This window comes from Onychomys torridus, chromosome 3 (assembly GCF_903995425.1).
Source record: "Onychomys torridus chromosome 3, mOncTor1.1, whole genome shotgun sequence".
Classification (NCBI taxonomy): Eukaryota; Metazoa; Chordata; class Mammalia; order Rodentia; family Cricetidae; genus Onychomys; species Onychomys torridus.
The window spans coordinates 34,880,481-34,899,376 of NC_050445.1; the positions used below are offsets into that span (position 1 = coordinate 34,880,481).

Sequence of the window (18,896 nt, forward strand, 5' to 3'; positions counted from 1 at the left end):
CCTACCTCCAAAGCCCTCACCCCAACACAGAGGTCTAGCAATACTGCTTTTTTTAAATTAATGATTTTTTAAAATTTTTTTCTTTATTATTATGTGTTTTAATTAATGATTATTTTAAAGTCATTAAACTACAAAATTTTATCAAGGCTGAGTTTTAGAATGGGACTACACTGTGGCCTTTTTGAATTTTCAAAAACAGGCATTATGACATCACAGATTTGAAGACTGTTAAATCTACTACCTCTAACTGTAGTAGTAATCTCAACCCAAAGCACTGTTGTCACGAGATCCCACTGTCTTTTTTTCCCCCCCGAGACAGGGTTTCTCTGTGTAGCTTTGCGCCTTTCCTGGCTCTCACTCTGTAGACCAGGAGGCATTGAACTCACAAAGATCCGCCTGCCTCTGCCTCCCTAGTGCTGAGATTAAAGGCATGCGCCCTCCAATGCCTGGCGAGATCCCACTGTCTTAAGATATAGTTACCTAAGTTAAACTAAAGAAAACTTCCAGGAGAAAACGTTCTAAAACCTGAGAACACTTGTTCAGGGAAAATAAACTAGGTGGCAGCAAAGAAAGCAGCAGTGGTTGAGATGTAGCTTCACATGGGCAAAATGTATCTGCAAAGAACGTGGCTGACTAGTACTGCAAACACTGAGGTCATAAGGACCTCATCAAGACAAATAAGACATTTAAAATGGGTGCAAAAATGTGTCAGAAGATCTTGTTGAAAAGACGGTAATGATCACACATGCATTGCTCATTGAAATGTGTTTAGTGATTCATGGCTGGTATTAATAGCTCATCGCATCAGGAGACTTATGTTAACAAGGCAGATCTAGAGATGAAATAAAATGTATCCCCTTGTATTTATCATCACTGAAAAATAAATTAAAAGCATAGAGAACTCTGTTTCTGTGACTAAATATTAGATTACCATAAGACCCCTAATGATGAAAATGCAAAGAACCAGACTATGCCAGGTATAGATACCAGGAATGGATACTATGCAGCCATCTAAAGGCCATTTTTTTAAGTGAATCCTAATGTAAGGTATTCTTTCTAGTGTTATTTAAATGTGTGTACAAACAAGAAAAAAGACTAGAAATTATTATTTTTTTTTTTTTTTTGGTAACGGCTGGGTGATAAAATTTCTTATGTTCTGAATTGTTCAGTGTTAACATGAACTAAATTCATTCTATAATCATTAATATAACAAAACATCCAACAGGCTAAGAAAACAACAAACTAGTAGAGCAGAAACATTCCTATAAATTATATCCCAAGGATATTCTGTGAGATAATAAACAGTATTATACACTAAAGGTGAACTACATAAGAACCTGGAAGGGTCTCTTACATAGTTTAGTGGTTATGAGCTTGGATCTGAAGACAGAGTCCTATGTTCAAATCCTGGTCCTGGACCTTAGGCAAGTTCCTTAACTTTGCTAAGCCTCCATCTGTAAAATTGGAACATTAATAGTACCTGCCTCAAGGTAATACTAGAATTACATAAAACAATACATACGATGAGCTCGGCGGTGTTAAGGGGCAGAGCCAAGATGTACATAAACAATCATTGCTCTCAGCATTCACCCATGGTAGCTAAGTCCACTGGTTCATAACATAGCTTCCCTCTGGGTGAATAAACCACAACCAAAATTGCTAACAGAACTAACAAGCCATCTTGAATTGATGCAACCCCTAATTTAAAGCATCCCATGTGTTTCCAACAATGTTAGTTAAAATCTGCTCAGTGAGACATGGTGAGATTTTATCTCAAAAAAGTGTTCAGTTAAGGATTGTCTGTGAACTATCAGAAAACTGTCACTGACCATTAAACTGTGTCTATTTTAATGCCCAAATTTATTTGTAAGACACATGAATAATCCAAGTAGGGATTACAGAATTAGGACTATAAATCTTACGAACTTCCAAAAGCCGAACTGAATTTATAGCCTTATGCCTTGGTTGAAAAAACTGACAAGTTAAAAGGAGAGAAACATTTCCTCTGAACATCACCTTTTCAGCTGCTCTCCGGTAAGCTCTCGTTCGGAATCGGAGAAACACAGAATCCCTGAGGAACTGCAAATAAGGGTCAAAGCCAGGGGGGCGCAGGCCAGCTCCCAGATTGGAAGGGAACGAGCTCTCCACCAGGGCACTGATCAACTGGCAAAAGGCCCGAGTCAAGGGGTATTCTTCACAACGGGACTCTATTTCATTGAGTTCAACCTTCCAGGAAAAGAACAGAGAAAATTAGCAACACAAAGTTAATGACTATCAAATAAGAGCATTTTGCTGATACTAACTCATTAACAATGATATATTACAACACAAATATTTAACGAATACTACTTCCTACTTAGCAGAAAAGACACCAAAGTATATCAATCTAATGAGTCAGAAGAATTTCAAATTTTCACATAGTATCTCAACTTTGAAATAAAAAAGATTTTTACAGACTTCTAAAAGTAAGAGGACAGCACACCAACTGGTTATACACACAAATGACACACAGACTGAGCATGTTGTATTTAGGAATATGTAAGCATATATATATTGCATATAACAGCACTTACTAAACCAAAGAGGCCATGAATTTGAAAAAGAGCAAAGAGGAGGACATGGGAGGCTTGGAGGGAGAAAAGGAAAAAAGAAACAGTATCATTTTAATCTCAAAAGTAAAAAAAGAGAGGGGACAGTGAGATGCCTGGGGGGGGGGGGGGGGGAGACTGCTTTCTGCCAAGTCTGAGGATGTAAATTTGACCCCCAGGATCTACACTGTACGAGAGAGAACTGGCAACTCAAAATGTTCCCCTAGGGGCTGGAGAGATGGTCCAGAGGTTAAGAGCACCAGCTGCTCTTCCAGAGGTCCTGAGTTCAATTCCCAGCAACCACATGGTGGCTCACAACCATCTGTAATGAGATCTGGTGCCCTCTTCTGGTCTGCAGGGATATGTGCAGGCAGAACACTGTATACATAATAAATAAATATAAAAAAAATTTTTTTCCTCCGACCTCCACTGACATGCCACCTTCCTGCAAAATAAATAAATAAATAGATGTAACAAATAAAAAGACAGAAAAGGAATAGAGATAATTTCTCCCACTGGAGGTAGGCACATGACTGTTATCCAGCACTTGGGAATGTGAGGCAGGACTATTAGCAGCTCAAGGTCAGCTAGAGATACAAAGCAAGATATCATCTCAAACAAACAAACCATTAACTCTCACTCCAAGATGACTTAACTAACCTAATTAAAACAATTCCAATCAAGACTTTCCATTCAGATGGCTGCCATGTGACATCCTTTTTCCCACTCTGAACATTAGTTTCTTTCATTGACTGCTTCATTTTATAATTAACAAGATGGCACAGATGATAAAGATGCTTGCCTCCACGCCTGACAACCTGAGAGGGATCCCCAAACTCGCAAAATGTGGAAGAGAACTGACTCCCCAAGGCTGTCTGTCCTCTGACCTCCACGCACATACCAAGGCACATGTGTGCCTAGGCATACACATGACCATACAGAAATTAAACAATAATAAAAGACTTTGTCTCCATTTCAGTATTAATGAACCTTCCAAAAGCAAATATATTAAATTTAAAAATTACAGAAACTGACTAGTCTACAAATAACTTCTCACAATCTTATTTTGGCATTACTATATGAATGAATGTAGTGTTGAAACTAAAAAAGAAAACCTTACCTCAATACCAATAGCTTGCCTCTGGCTTGGAACCCTGACGGTCTGCAGTATCTGGAAGGAAGAAATGCCTATCAGGAGCATCCCTGTGCATCAGTGAGCAGTAATGGCATGGCACAGTTACACATCTCACCCACCACTCTTACAGGCTCACTCTATCTATCACAAGTGATCCCCAAGGGGTCCCTGATCAACTCTCATTAGCAGTTCTGACAGAATTGTAACATACAGAAAACTGCTAAGATCTGAGAGCATACTTGTACTTTTCTTAGCAAATTCCTCTCGGGTATTCTGGAATTTGCTCTTGAAAAGGGTTCACAGGGTAGAACCTGAACCATGTTCAAGACACTCTCTGCTCACAACCAGTCATACATAATCAAGAAGCAGCTTGAGAACAGGTAAGTCTGAGCTAAGTTAGTTCTTCCTGAGTGTGCCACAGCCCTTCAGTGCTCTATGGCAGGATAAACCACATGACTTCATGATACTTCTCTCTCCTGAAGAAAGTTAAGGGGCCACTACTGTGTAGATTAAAAACAACAACGAAGAGTAGTGCTGCTCTAGAGACAACACACCCAATCACATACGGCAGTGAATAGGCAGGACACTGCAAGTACTGGGTGAACCAGGAGAGGGAACACCAGTCTGCCAGCACACAGATAAACAATAAACTCCATTAACTGTTTGAATGGTTATTCTCATCTTCAGGATGCACATTTAGAAAAAATCTAGAAGCCTTTGTTTGTATGAACAATTAACAAGAATCATAGGCCCCCTTACATGTATTACCTCTGAGACAAATGCATATTCCACTTAAGCATCTCCTTGAAAGTTATTTCTATAAACATGGTTCTCAACCTGTGGATCGTGACCCCCTTTGTGGGTCAAACAACCTTTTCACAGGGGTCACATATTAGATATTTTGTATTATCAGACATTTACATTATGACTCATAACAGTAGCAAAACTGCAGTTATGAAGTTACAATGAAAATAATGTTATGGTGGGGTCCCTACAACATGGGGAACTGTATAAAAGGATGGCAGCCTTGGGAAGGGTGAGAACCACTGCTCTAAAACATATTCTTTCTACTCAGTGAATCACATAGAGAAAACAAGAATAATTCCAACAGAGCTGATTTTTAGAAAAAGAAAACTCATTCCCTGAGATGTCAAATACCATGCGACCCTTAACCTTCCCTTTCTATGATGGTGTAAAGGGATGGAAGTCAAAGTTCCTGCTATCACACTTCCACTGATGCCCAAAGGTTATGAGCCTGTATGTCACCACTGAAAAGTCATCGAGCTGCTATGAAAATTTCTGTAAAACTTATCCAACAGTTGGACGGCACTTTAATGGCTAAAACCATGATAACAGAGAGCTACTCAAAGACTTCACTCTCCTCGTTTTGGGCAGGAAGGGCATAGGGGGAAAGGAACAGTATAGAAAACATGAATATCTATTTCCTGCATTTAATGAGTAGAGATATGTCTGAGGGCTTACATTCATTAACCTGGTCTCAAAAACAACCATGGCAGATTAATCTGCCACACTAGTAGTATCTCATTGATCTTGGGATGTAAGATCTTTAGTTACTTGAAGAATCTATCTTTCGTAACCTAGTAAGGTTGTGAACCACCAAGAAAACAATCCAAACTATCAGTTTCTAATGCTATTCTTGGCTCCCAAATCCTAACTTCCTACATGAGAATCCCCTGGAATACTCTGTTTCAACAAATGCTCTTGCTTCTACAGTATAATCATTCTCTAAATTATACAAACAAGAAAGTTCAGGGCACTACCTGAGTGTATTCCAATGACTGCCAGAGTGAAGCAGCAATTTCAGGAGACTTTCCAAAAGCGGCCAGTGTCTTCAGTAGCTCAGCTTTGAGAACTGGGGGAATACTGCACTGCAGGAGACCCAGAATCACCACAACAGGTGTCCACTGAGGATGCTCACAAAGCGCCAAGCGAGCATTTTCACTCTGAGAGTTGAACACAGAATAAGAACGTTATTTTATTTATTTTTCTAGGCTTCTTTGTTTTGTTTTATAAGAACGGCTCTCGCTAGGCTGCCAATGCTGGTCTCCAACTCCATTAACTCAAGCCATCCTTCTGACGTGGCCTGCTGAACAGATGTGAACATAGGTACCCACTACCAAGTCTGGCTTTCATCAGCAATATACTGTACCAGCTATATACATTTAGTACATACTAAAACAAAGAGAGTCCATCATTTAGCTTGAAGTCTATTGGTAGATTAAATCAGATACTAGTTTGTTCATGGAAGGAATAGAAGATAAATTTCAAAGAATTTCTCTGGCAGACCCAAGAACAAAAAATACTACTACAAAAAATAAATAGTCTATCTACTAGGGTGACATAAATGTCAGGCACTTTTAAGTCCTTTCTAGAACAACATAGTATTATTATACTAAAATATATTTAATTCATGAAAAGGTCAGCAAATACCTTTTCTTTTTGAGGAAAAAAAAGAAAAATATTTTATCAGCGATTACTTCATTTTATTTCAATAAGACATAATAAATTTGATATTTTAATATATAACAATACCATAATATGATTAGAAAAAAACATTTCTATATTCCAGACAAAATGTCAACCTGAGCAGTTCATTTTGCTCTAGCAATCAACTAGGCTTCCTTAGTTGTGCAAAGTCTATAATGAAAATCAGGCTGCCTTGGTAGAAGCAGCTAAAATGATTTGATGAGAATGCTGCACGCATATATACCAACACACGTGTCTACCTCAGAGCCTCTACTAGTTACCTTCTAGAGCAGCGGTTCGCAACCTTCCTAACGATGCAACCCTTTAACAGAGCTCCTCAGGTTGTGGGGACCCCACCCATAACATTATTTTTATTGCTACTTCACAACTGTAATTTTGCTCCTGTTAAATGTAAATACGTCTTTTCTGATAGTCTTAGGTGATCCCTGTGAAAGGGTTGTTCAACCCCCAAAGGTCACAACCCACTGTTCCATAAGACACACACAACTGGCTCTTTCCTCTCTTGACTACTTTCTTATGAGCTCAGGCTACAATTTTTAAAATCATACAAATTAAGATTATGCAGTGAACATAACTAGACAACAAGAGCATAAGGATGTACATATGTGCTAAATATATCACGCACAAACATTCACACTAAAAGAAAATGCTGGGCCACTTGAGACATCACCATACTACAACACAGATCAAATCATTCTGTGGATGGGTCACCCACCCAAGTAATAATAGTAGACGTCAGCTGGAGAAAAGCAATCAGTCCATCTTGCTCCTTCTGAGTGATGCCCCGTGAAGGAAGGTGGCGGTACTGGACACTGTCTGCACTTGGCAGGTCCTTTCGGAGATGTTCGTGGTAAAGCAATAAGGAGTGAAAGAAATGCTCCCAGGACACAGGACTGCCACCGGCTCCCTGGATGTTTTCAACTGAAAGGAAAAGCAACGTAAGAGTTTCCTTTCAAAAACTTCCTGTTTGGGACTCAAAGGCAGAACACCGCTGGCACATGAGAGGCACTAGGGCCACGTACCAGTCTCACAACAACAAAAGGTCTGGCTGCTTGCTGGAGTCTAAGCATAACTTAGGGTCTAATGACGCTAGTTTGCTTTTGTCATAGCAGATAGTAAGTCTGCCTTACAGGAGCAGTGCTGCTTTGCCCAGGTAAGAAGTCAGATTCCCTCTGGATTCTTCTTGCTTAGACCTAAGGATGGTGTGGTGCCCAGAAAGTGACTTTGCATGCCATTTACCTGCTTCCTACCCAGAAGTTCTCTGTGCTGTCATGTAACAAAATGGCTACTTTTCCCCACCAAACAATTCCCAAGGGCTGACTTGAATTCTCATAAAATGATAGGTATAGCATAGACCTATAAATTATAATATGCCTTTATATACCAAGCACTGTGGGGCAGAGCACCACAAATAAGACAAGCAGGCCCTGACAGAGTAGCCAATATGCTAGTTTAGGAGCCAGGCAGATCTATTTTCATCGTGGCCCCAACCTGTACCATGGGTATATTAAAACTTAACTTCTCCAAACCTCATATTCTTCACATACAAAAGAGCAGACATTTAGTTTCTTTTCCCTTTTAGCAGTAGATCTGGCTTAACCAGATCTGAACTGGAAAATTAGTAATAAGAAAACAAGTGTTTATGAGGACAAATTACAGAAATGAGATTTAGCTATGCATGATGGCTTACACCTAACATTCTAGTACTCTGGAGGCTGAGGCAGGACAGTGACAGGTTTAGGGCCATCCTGGACTAGAGGGAATTCTAAGACAGCTTAGGTTATGGAGACCTCATCTCAAAACAAAGTAAAGCAAAACAAAAACGAATCCTCCACTGCAAGGAAATATACTTGGTCTTAGGTACTACGGGGCATCTACCACCAGCCCCACAGCTCCCCAGAGTTTTCTTGAGTGTGAGCAGCAGGAAATATTAGATAGAAGGATTTATAGTGCAGAGATAAACAGATAGAAAATACAGGATAGCCTCGAGAGAGCCTGGAACTTATCCCAATGAGCCCTAACTGTCTCTGCCCTAGGGTATTTATAGAGACGCCAAGGAGTGAAGCTAAAGCCCTCCTCCCAACACAGCCAAGTGCAGAGCATCTCAGACACCTGCACTCAGGGCTGGCAGTCCTAATCATCCTCTCTAAGCAGACCCGCTAGGTAAAGCCACAAGGAACCTGAAAACGGGCTCCCACAATGTACTAGATGTGTTCTTGAAAAACTACATATATTGCTGCAGACTTGTTACATTTAACTATATTTATATGTTTAACAATATAAGTGGCAAAATCCCCCAATCTCTGAGACCATAATCAAAGCATTACTCATAAAAATCACCAGTGTAACTCTTTCCCTCAGTTATTATAAATGCAATTTATACCTACGGTAGAATCTACACAGTGGTACATGAACAATAGTGTAAAAACAAATTTGACACGTAGACTGCCCTTACCGTGACTACTACCATTGACTTTGAGCAGGCTAAAACAGTAATGAGCACACTGAGGCCCATTGGCCAAGCCCTGGAGCATTTTTAAATAAGGAATATAAATAGTCGGCGGCAACAGGTCACCCATTTGTCTAACAAACTTTGACAAGACAACCTGGAAATTAAGAAAAAAAAGTTTATAGGGAATGTATCTTAACTTTAAGGCAATATGAACTAGCTAATAAAAACTAAAACAAATTCAGTACTAAGATTTAATTCATTGCCATAAAAAGTAACTGCTATTTTATTTATGAAAAACTGTTAAGCTTGTTATTAGTGATGTAAGACAATTATAGAACCTCATTCTAAACATTCAGCACATTTACTTCCAATGTCCAATTTCCACCTCAAATGTCACAACATATAAGACTACTAATAATTTTAAAAATTTACTTTTATTTTTGCACACACGTGTGTCTGTGTCTGTGTCTGTATGTATGTACAGGTGCCCAGTGGCCAGAAGAGGCATCAGATCTCTGAACCTGCAGTTGTGATCCATCTGACACAGGCGCTAGGAACTGAACTCTGGTGCTCTGGGAGCGCAGCAGGTGTTCTTACCTGCTGAGCCATCTCTCCAGCCCCAACCAATGATATGTGTAAAACTAAAAACTAAGTACGTTTTCAGATATCGGGAAATTATTGTGAACTATTAGGTATAAAATGGTTTTACAATAGTGTAGGAAAAATATCCTTATTTCTGAGAAAAATACTTAACCATGTCTTACTGAAAACTGTTTGCTTTAAAACATCCATCAAGATAAAAGCATAGTTGTAGATGAAGCAAATATGGCAATATGTCCAACTGAAATGTGAAATTAGGGCACTGGAAACCCACCATTAATTATTCTATTTTCCATATTAACCTTTGAAAAGCTTTAATATATCATTCTGTAGAATATCTTTTTCAACATGGAGAAAAAGCCAAAACAATAAATGTAAGAAATATAAAAAAAGGAAGCATTCATTCTAGACTCCAGGGAGGGGATAAGGAATATACAGCATGCAAGCTTCTAAAAGCAAAATCCCAAACTAATGAATTCTGACATGACAATACTTTTATTTGTATATTATAGAGAATGCAGGACAGGAACTGGTGCTTGTCTAAATATACGAAGACTCCCGGTGCGGTGTCATCAATTATGACCTGTAAGTCTTCTTCTATACTGCTTACACCTCATCAGAATTATGTATACTGGTTAGTGTCACACCTATAGAGGACAGTGATATATAATGAGACTAGGAGCTTTCCTGTCGCTAACCATTTGTCACATGTCTAGTACAAAATGAAGAGCTGATTATATAAAATTCAAGATGAGCCCAACTTAAATGGATTCAAATTTTCTCAAATAAAAGAAGGAAAGTGCTGGTTTCTAAATAACTTAGTGCTTATGTTCAAATTTTTCCAATGACCCAATCAGAGAATAAAAATAAAAAGCTATAAAACTCACCTGGCGCTGAGGGGGTCGCTGGTGAGCCACTCCCAGGTAAGAGCCCATGATCGTGGGAGTCTGCAGGGGTTCTGAGGGACACCAGTATTCTAGAGCAAGCTCCAAATGAAAAGGGTTTTTTTTATAGAGTTCACCAATCTGCAGACAATAAGCAAAAACTATGGAAAAATGTCTATAACAAATAAATTACAGAAATAAAAAAGTATATTAGTGTTAAATTATTTTGCTAAAATTTTCCAAGGTTCAAGAAAAAAAACAATGGAACAGAAAAGAGATTTAAAAGAAAAATCTCTCCTACAGAATGGCTTACCAGGAGCATTAAGTGTTCCAGGTCCCTTCTAAGTGAAATGGGGGGCTCGTTACCCATCTGGATACTCATATGAATCATCCGAGCATCTTCATCTGCCCGATTCTTCAGCTGCTTCACCTTTGTAGGTATTAGACAAGGCTTAATGCAAGCATCTCATGCATTGGTTAATAACAAAATCAAGAAATTAGGTAACTAAGAGTAACAAGACATAAGAAAACACCACTTAAACACAGGTATATTTCAGCAACATGAAAAACACACTAGGAATTTCATTAAAATACTATGATTATAGTATCTTAAGGGTCACAGGGAACCAGGGAGATGGTTCGATAGGTAAAGACTCCTGCACCAAGCCTGCCAACCACAAGAGGTGGGAAGAACCAATTTCTACAGGCTGTCCCGATTTCCATCCTGCCAACCACAAGAGGTGGGAAGAACCAACTTCTACAGGCTGTCCCGATTTCCACCCTGCCAACCATGACATGCTCATGCCCACATGCATACACACACACAATAAATAAAGAATAAAATGTTAAAAAAAAAAAAAAGTAATGATAGAATTTTCCACTTCACAGAAGTGAAGATTAGTGTTTCTCAATAGAGACACTACTAACATTTGGGACAGGCCATCTCTACTTAGGGATTTTCCTAAATACTGCATGAAACTTCACATCCCTGAAACTAAGAACATGTTATGCTTTTAATCCCCACACTTGGGAGGCAGAAGTAGGTGGATCTCTGTGAGTTCAAGGCCAGCCTGGTCTACAAAATAAGTTCCAGGACAGCCAAGGCTGCACAAAGAAACCCTATCTCGGAAAAAAAAAAATAAATAAATAAATAAAGACTCAGTTAATAGTTAAACAAAATCTAAGGGGGAAAAAATCAGTGAAGTCAAAACTGATCTATAGGAAAGATGGGACTGATAAACCGCCAACCACATTGCGAATGAGAGGAGAGGGGCTGAAGAGATGGCTAGGACCCTCTTCCAGAGGATCCAGTTAGGTCCCAGTACCCACACAGGGGCTCACAACTGTCTGTAACTGAAATCCCAGAGGATCAAACACCCTCTTCTGGCCTCCTTAGGTACTGCATGCACATGGTACATAAACATACATGTGAGCAAACACTCATACACATAACAATAAATTAATTTGTGAAAGGGAGAAGATACAAATCACTATATAAATTATTACACAGGCATCATGACTACAGAGTCTAAAACAGGAACCCTGAGAATAACATAATGTACACCAGCTAATATAGTAATTTGAACAAAATGGACATATTCAATGGCAGACACAAATTATTAAAGCTCACTTTAAAAACCTAAAAATCATCCGATATCTATTAAGTATATTCTAGTATCCAAGAATTGTGTGATTAAACTCACTGTTTCCCTTGCCAAGACATTTCTGACTCTTCTACCACAATTCTCTAACTTTCATCTTTTCAGACAGTCATTATCTCTCCATAATCAGACACTCATGTAGGTTATTAATTAGAAGAAGTACTTCAAACCTTGACCTTTCTGAGGGTTCTTTCCCCAGATACAAAAGGAAAGCACTGTCAGGAAGCTACTCCAAAACTCTGTCTTGCTCACTCTGACTACCCTAGTCCTTCACTGTGTCACCTTCGCCTAAACAAACCTACTGTCTACTGCCTGTATCTGCCAGGAGGTGCTACTGCAATCCACATTTTCCTTTATATGCGATGAATCTGTCCAGCCGGATCATAAAGACTTTGCTATCAGGAAGACAGCATCTTACTCATTTGGCTTCTTAGCATTTCTTTCTTCATTGTTTTCTCTTGAGTTTAGGGGCCATCAGAGCCTTGTATACATGATCTAGAACTGTGCTGGACCAGCTCTATCTGTTTGCTTCACACCTAACACAGTACCTGGACCACAGGAGGAACACAATGAATAGGTGCTGAGATTACAGGCCCAGCCACCCAACCTGGCTGTGTTCATCTCCTAATCCATATGTCACCATACAGACATGCTGAGGTTCATCTGCGTACCATGAATAAAATGTCTAAACAATTATCTATAAAAGGAGATTTTCCACCACGCCTCTTCCAAATCAGGTATAAAAATATATTAGTCCCTTGAAATCGATGAAGGATTGCTTTCACTACCACCTGAGGATACCAAGAAATCTATAGATACTCATGTCCCTTATACAAAATAACAAGGTAGTTGACTAAATCCTACAAACATCTTCCCATCTATTCTTTAAGCCATCTCTAGATGACTTACAATACCTAATGTAAATAATACAAATAGTTGTTATTCTATATTGTTTAGGAAATAATGGGGAAACTATTCTATATGGTTTCAGTACAGACACTTTTTTTTTTTTTTTTGCTTTCCAAGGCAAGGGACAGGGTTTCTCTGTGTAACAGCCCTGGCTGTCCTGGAACTCACTCTGTAGACCAGGCTGGCCTCAAACTCAAAAGAAATCCACATCTCTGCCTCCTGAGTGCTGGGATTAAATGCACCACTACGCCTGGCTCAGACACAATTTCTTTTAAGCCTGAATATTTCATGTCAAAGCTGGCTGATTCTGAAGACATGGAATACATGGCATAGAGAGCCAAGGGTATTAACAAGGTACCCTCAACACTAAGGGTACCTGTGGCCCAGGGTACCAGGAAATTAACAGCAATCACCTACCTACAGAGGGATTTTCATTACACCCACTACTTTCTGAAAAAGCATTTCCTCAGGAAGACATCTTTCCAGTTATATTTCCATTATTATTTATATTATTCCACTTTACCATCCAAACTGTACTTGTAATACATCACTGTCAGACCTTAGTCTGTACTGACTTTATTAGCGCCCGAACATGAAGCTAGTTAAAACAGTTTTAAGCCATCTTGAAAGCTCATTCTACAATGGCATACTTACTTTCATTGGCATAAACGCAAGGAAGTCTGTAATGAGATTATGGGTTCTGCGGATGTAAAATTCTTCCTGACAGAAGTTTTCGGACAGCACGACAGACTCGGTGAGAAACAGGAAGACGCCATCAGCAATGGCGAGTTCGGCAATCGCTTCATCTGCTTCCGTGAACTCAGCCAGGGCTAGAAAGATTTAGAACATTCAAAAGCAAACTGAGAAAAGTCTTTAACTCAAGATCTATCCCATGACAGAATGCTAGTGGCTCATATTTGAGACATTTGTCCAGTCTCCTAACAGGTGCTATGTTCAAAATGGGGTTATATATAATTATAATGGACTACACACTCCAAAAAACAAAAACAAGAACTACTGAAAGAGTACATCCTTTCCAATATACTGAATTCAAAAAATTAAATTTTCAGGTTGATACAATGTGGAAAAGCTTGTGAACAAAATCAAGAATGAAAATGAAGAAAGATTTTTAAAACAATAATAAGTAGTTTGTTGTGGCGGTACACATTTAATAATCCAGCACTTTGGAGGGAGAGCCAGGAGGTCAGGAGCTCAAGTGCACCCTCAGCTACATATATGTTGGGACCAGCCTGGGATAGGTGAGACTGTTTAAAAACACTAGGAATGTAGCTTGGTGGCAGAATCCTCACCTAGCACACATGCAGAAGGTTCTAAATTCAATCATTCACACCCCAAAAAAGAAAGAAAATCGGTGTGACTCACCGGGAGGTGGTGGCACACGCCTTTAATCCCAGCACTTGAGAGGCAGAGGCAGGCAGATCTCTGTGAGTTAAAGGCCAGCCTGGTCTATAAATCCAGTTCCAGGACAGGCTCCAAAGCCACACAGAGAAACCCTGTCTAGAGAAAAAAAAAACAAACAAACAAAACAACAACAACAACAACAAAATGGTATGACTCTGCTTGTTGGAATTTTAAACTTTTAACTCTTACTCTGAAGGTTAAAGAGCTCAGTCACTAGGTCCAAGAAAGGGAAATAACTTATGAAGTTCTTCTCTGAGACAGCAAAAGTGGTGTGTCTCAGGATTATTTACAAGGTTTTGAGGGGATTTTGTTGCTTTTGAGACTGTCTGTGTAGTCCTGGTTGCCCTGGAATTCACTCTGTAGACCAGGCTGACCTTGAACTCAGAGATCTGCTTGCCTCTGCCTCCTGAGTGCTGGGACCAAAGGGTGCAGCACACACCACTCACTGTTCCTGGCTTACAACTTTTTATCAAACAGAACTTGTATTTTCTCATGCTCATACTGATACATGTTCTCTCCCTGATTTAAAATCTGATATTTGAAAACTAAATGCACTTAGGGCTGGAGAGATGGCTCAGTGGTTAAGAGCACTGGCTGCTCTTCCAGAAAAACCAAGACTCCATTCCCAGGACCCACATGATAGCTAGAAACCATTCCTCAGTCCATGAGATTCTTGAGTCTCAGGGAACATAAGGCATACACAGACATATATGCAGATAAAACATTCATACACATAAAATAAATATAAAAAAAGTTTTAAGGAAGAAAATAAAAACGTTGCTGGGTATGGTAGCACAAGTCAGTTATCTCAAACTTTTATTAGCTGCTGATACATCTTTTCTCATAACAAGATTACCCACAATTTACCTGTTACATCAGGTAGCTGGGATATTCCCCTCAATGCTAGTGCCCAGGCAAGTCTAACAGTGGCCTGTAGCCCAGGAAGCTTCCAAGGCTGCGAGTCCTGGAGACGAGAGTGAATTGTTGCAATGTACTGTCTCTCTGTCAACAGTGGAAGCTGATGAATCATATCTGAAAACACAAAAATAGACCACTTCACCAGAAAGGAACAGAAATAAGTTCTCACTTCTGATATACGGGAATATCTAAAGGTCAAAAACACACAGCATTTTCAAAAGGAATTATGATTAATTAACATTATTATTTGATATAACAAAATCCATATTACTGTTAAGTATGACACAAACAAAAACTAAAAGGAAAGATAACCCTAAATTTTAAGTTAACAACTTTCAATTATTTTCATAAACATAGCAGAAATTAGAAAAAAGAGGCACTCACTTTTTTCTGTATATAAGAATTCTAAAATATAAATAAATGCTCTCTAAAGATAAAATGAATTATCTACTTAAAAAAAAAAAAACTATGTCAAAGGCAAAATAAAGATTCTGTGTTTTCACATGAGTTTTTAAAATGTAAATACAGGCCGGGCAGTGGTGGCTCACGCCTTTGATCCCATTACTTGGGAGACAGAGCCAGGCGGATCTCTGAGAGCTCAAGGCCAGCCTGGTCTACACAGCGAGATCCAGGACAGCCTCCAAAGCTACACAGAGAAACCCTGTCTTGAAAAACCAAAAAAAAAAAAGTGAACAAAAAAGTGAACAGAACAAAACAGTGAAGTTAGGCATGTGTACTCATGAACACATTATTAATTATCATGTAAGACAGCCATTTCAAATCTCAAAAGAAACAAATTTCATAAGAACAAAAGCCCAGTGTGATGGCACACACCTAAACCTTTAATTCCAGCACTCAGGAGGCAGAAGCAGGTGGATCTCTGTGAGTTCAAGGCCAGTCTGGTCTACAAAAAGTTCCAGGACAGTCAAAACTACAGAAAGACTGTGCCACAAAAATAAATAAATAAATAAATAAATAAATAAATAAGTGAAAGCACAGGAACAGCTACTACCAGGGCTCTTTTGCTGTTGTTGCTATTAGGGTTAGCAAATTCAGCGCCTTACACATGTCAAGCAATCCCTCTAAAACTGAGTTCTGACCTTAGTCTTAAATGTGCATCATACATTTAAAATATTTTAAACATGCCTGAATTGCACAGATAGAAACAAAGCAGCAAATTTATATTTTGGAAGTTAAAATAGTCCTTTTTGAATGTTCTCTTACCTACTTAAAATCTGATTTTTGAAAATCGATGTATTGGTGGGTATGGTAGCACATGACTATAATTTCTGGGTGTGGTAGCACATGCCTATAATTCCAGCACTCAGAGGGCTAGAACAGGAAGATCAAGAGTTCAAAGATAGCTAAGTGGGTGACCCTGCTTGCTGCCAAACCTGGCAACCTAAGGTTACCTCCTGAACTCATATGGTGGAAGACAATAAACTCCTGAAGGTTGTCTTCTGAAACACACATGCACCCTGAACCACAGGGAGTCTAAGAAAAAAATAACATTAAAAGGCATAAATATAAAATGCAATACCATCTCGTTCCTCTGTGCTTTGTTCTATAAAGCTGGTATCAAAACAGTAGAGAAGAGCCATAAGGAGAGCCAGATTCACTGCATCCAGAGAGCCATTAGCCTCAACTGTCACTCTTTCCAAGTGTCCAATAAGGAGGAGGGTGTCATCTTTGCCTAATGGTGACTGGCAAGCCCAGGCAAAAAGACTTTCTGCCAGAGACTGCCTACACTCCTTGATGAGATCAGAAACCTATAAGTAAAAACATGACTGTGATATGAACTTTAGCAAAGTCTGGTATTACAAAATGTATACTATCTTCCATAAAGGTTAACAAAATAAGATAATTTCAATCTGAGTGATCTTAAAATTGCTGGCATTCTGAACGAATTCTAGGGTTTAGTCCTCTCTTTTCAATTCCTTAAAAACCATGGTGACCAATTCCTTGAACAATTCATTTCAGAAAGAACTGGATGAGGCATAAACACTGGCAGAGCAACTGGAACAACTGCAAACCAATTCCACGAGCGCAGTCTATACATTCAAAATGTAGAGTTTCCATGGGGAAGGTTGTTCACACCTTCAATCCCATAGGCAGGTGGATCTCTAAGTTGGAGGCTAGCCTGGTCTACATAGCCAAGTTCCAGACCAGTCAAATACTACATAGGAAGACCCTGTCTCAAATGAAAAAAAAAAAGCTCATGGGGGCGGGCAATGGTGATGCATGCCTTTAATCCCAGCACTCAGGAGGCAGAGACAGGTAGATCTCTGAGTTTGAGGCCAGCCTGGTCTACAAAGCGAGTTCCAGGACAGCCAGAACTACACAGAGGAACACTATTTCGGAACAACAAAAACAAAAACAAAACAAGAATCTCTGTTTTATGTGGCTGGAGAGATAGCTCAGTGGTTAAGAACACTGGTTGCTTTTCCAAAGGGTTTGATTCTCAGCACCCACATAGAGGATCACAACTTTCTGTAACTACAGTTCCAGGGGATCCTCTGCTCTTTTGTGATCTCTGCAGGTACTGCATACACATGGTGCACAGATATACATGCAGGCTAAACAAACAGAGACACGCACGTAAGTATGCACAAATAAATAATGTGGGGGGGGGGGGACTAGAGAGATGGCTCAGTGGTCGAGAGTACTGGCAACTGTTCCAGAGAACCCAGGTTCAATTCCCAGCACCCACATGGAGGCTCATAACTGTCTGTAACTTCAGTTCCAGGAGTTCTGGCACACTCACAGACATATATACAAATAATCAATGCACACAAAATAAAATAGATGAATCATAAAAAAGCTAACAATGAGGATGACGATGAAATGCCTAAGTGAAATGAATATTCCAGTTGTTAGGACTTCTGTTCCAGATGTTAACAAAGATTCCCACGAATTCATTCTATAGAAACACTTGCCTCTTTGCGGTGTTTCTCACTGCCCAAACCTCTCTCTCTCTGTAGTTTCTCAAACTCATTATTCACATCAATCTGTGACACCAAAGTAAGGACTTTGTAAGTCAATCCTTGCTCCATCAGCTCATCTGTAAAGCGTGTTGTCATGGAAACCAGCTCTGGACTGTAATGAAAAGAAATAAACTATAGATGAACAGAAACACTGTTTTGACAGCAGCCTATTACTACAAACAAGCAGGGTGAATTATAGTTTGTTCTTTCTACCCTTTCTCCGTCACTGGAGTCAAATAAGCCTTGCAAACAAGGCAGGTTTAAACTAACTCACCACTCTGGGAAGAGCGGTGCGGTATAGGACCGACCTGAGATCAGCTTACTGAAACTGTATACACTAAGGGGAAATTGTTTTTTCCACAATGCAAATTCAAGTAATTTTACATTAACCCCTTAAGTCCCAAAAGGCAAACAGACCTGAGTTCTAATGTCCATGTCTTCCCTCGTCTAGATTGTATCAGGGTTTTGAGAGAATTTGCAATGCACCGCTTTCCATCCCAGTATAAAAGGACAGCTACCAATCCCCTGGTGAGGCCAGGGAAATGTGGCTGCTGATGCTCTCCTAGAAAGGAATTGATGGTTTAGTAATAAGCTCAGAAGTGTTTGAAATGAGACACAAATCCTTAAGCCAGAATGCATTCAAATAAGCAGAGTCCCAGAGTTAAGGGCCCCTGAGGCTCCCTGAATCTCTCCTGGCATGGTAGACTCACAGGGCCACCCACCATACGCGAGGACAAATCCTGGCAGTAAGAATAAGAACTCATCACTCTCCAAACTCAATTTCACCTGATCTCCTCAGTTGTGCCCACTTTTCTCCACTCCCAAGAACTCCCGA

The 18,896-nt window shown here is 39.5% G+C and overlaps 1 protein-coding gene across 2 annotated transcripts in view; it reads right to left on the reverse strand.

The window, feature by feature from the left end:
• The window catches only part of Nup205 (nucleoporin 205), a 68,034-nt gene that overhangs the window by 37,359 nt on the left and 11,779 nt on the right, over positions 1 to 18,896 (reverse strand). For both annotated transcript variants that reach the window (XM_036180941.1, XM_036180940.1), the window contains exons 4-15: positions 18,479 to 18,623; positions 18,014 to 18,173; positions 16,618 to 16,846; positions 15,027 to 15,191; positions 13,392 to 13,567; positions 10,481 to 10,597; positions 10,171 to 10,308; positions 8,687 to 8,837; positions 6,947 to 7,152; positions 5,505 to 5,687; positions 3,709 to 3,759; positions 2,017 to 2,226 (exon numbers count right to left, since the gene is read on the reverse strand). In XM_036180941.1, the coding sequence (XP_036036834.1) occupies positions 2,017 to 2,226; positions 3,709 to 3,759; positions 5,505 to 5,687; positions 6,947 to 7,152; positions 8,687 to 8,837; positions 10,171 to 10,308; positions 10,481 to 10,597; positions 13,392 to 13,567; positions 15,027 to 15,191; positions 16,618 to 16,846; positions 18,014 to 18,173; positions 18,479 to 18,623 (1,931 nt within the window). The remainder of the gene's footprint in view (positions 1 to 2,016; positions 2,227 to 3,708; positions 3,760 to 5,504; positions 5,688 to 6,946; positions 7,153 to 8,686; positions 8,838 to 10,170; positions 10,309 to 10,480; positions 10,598 to 13,391; positions 13,568 to 15,026; positions 15,192 to 16,617; positions 16,847 to 18,013; positions 18,174 to 18,478; positions 18,624 to 18,896) is intronic.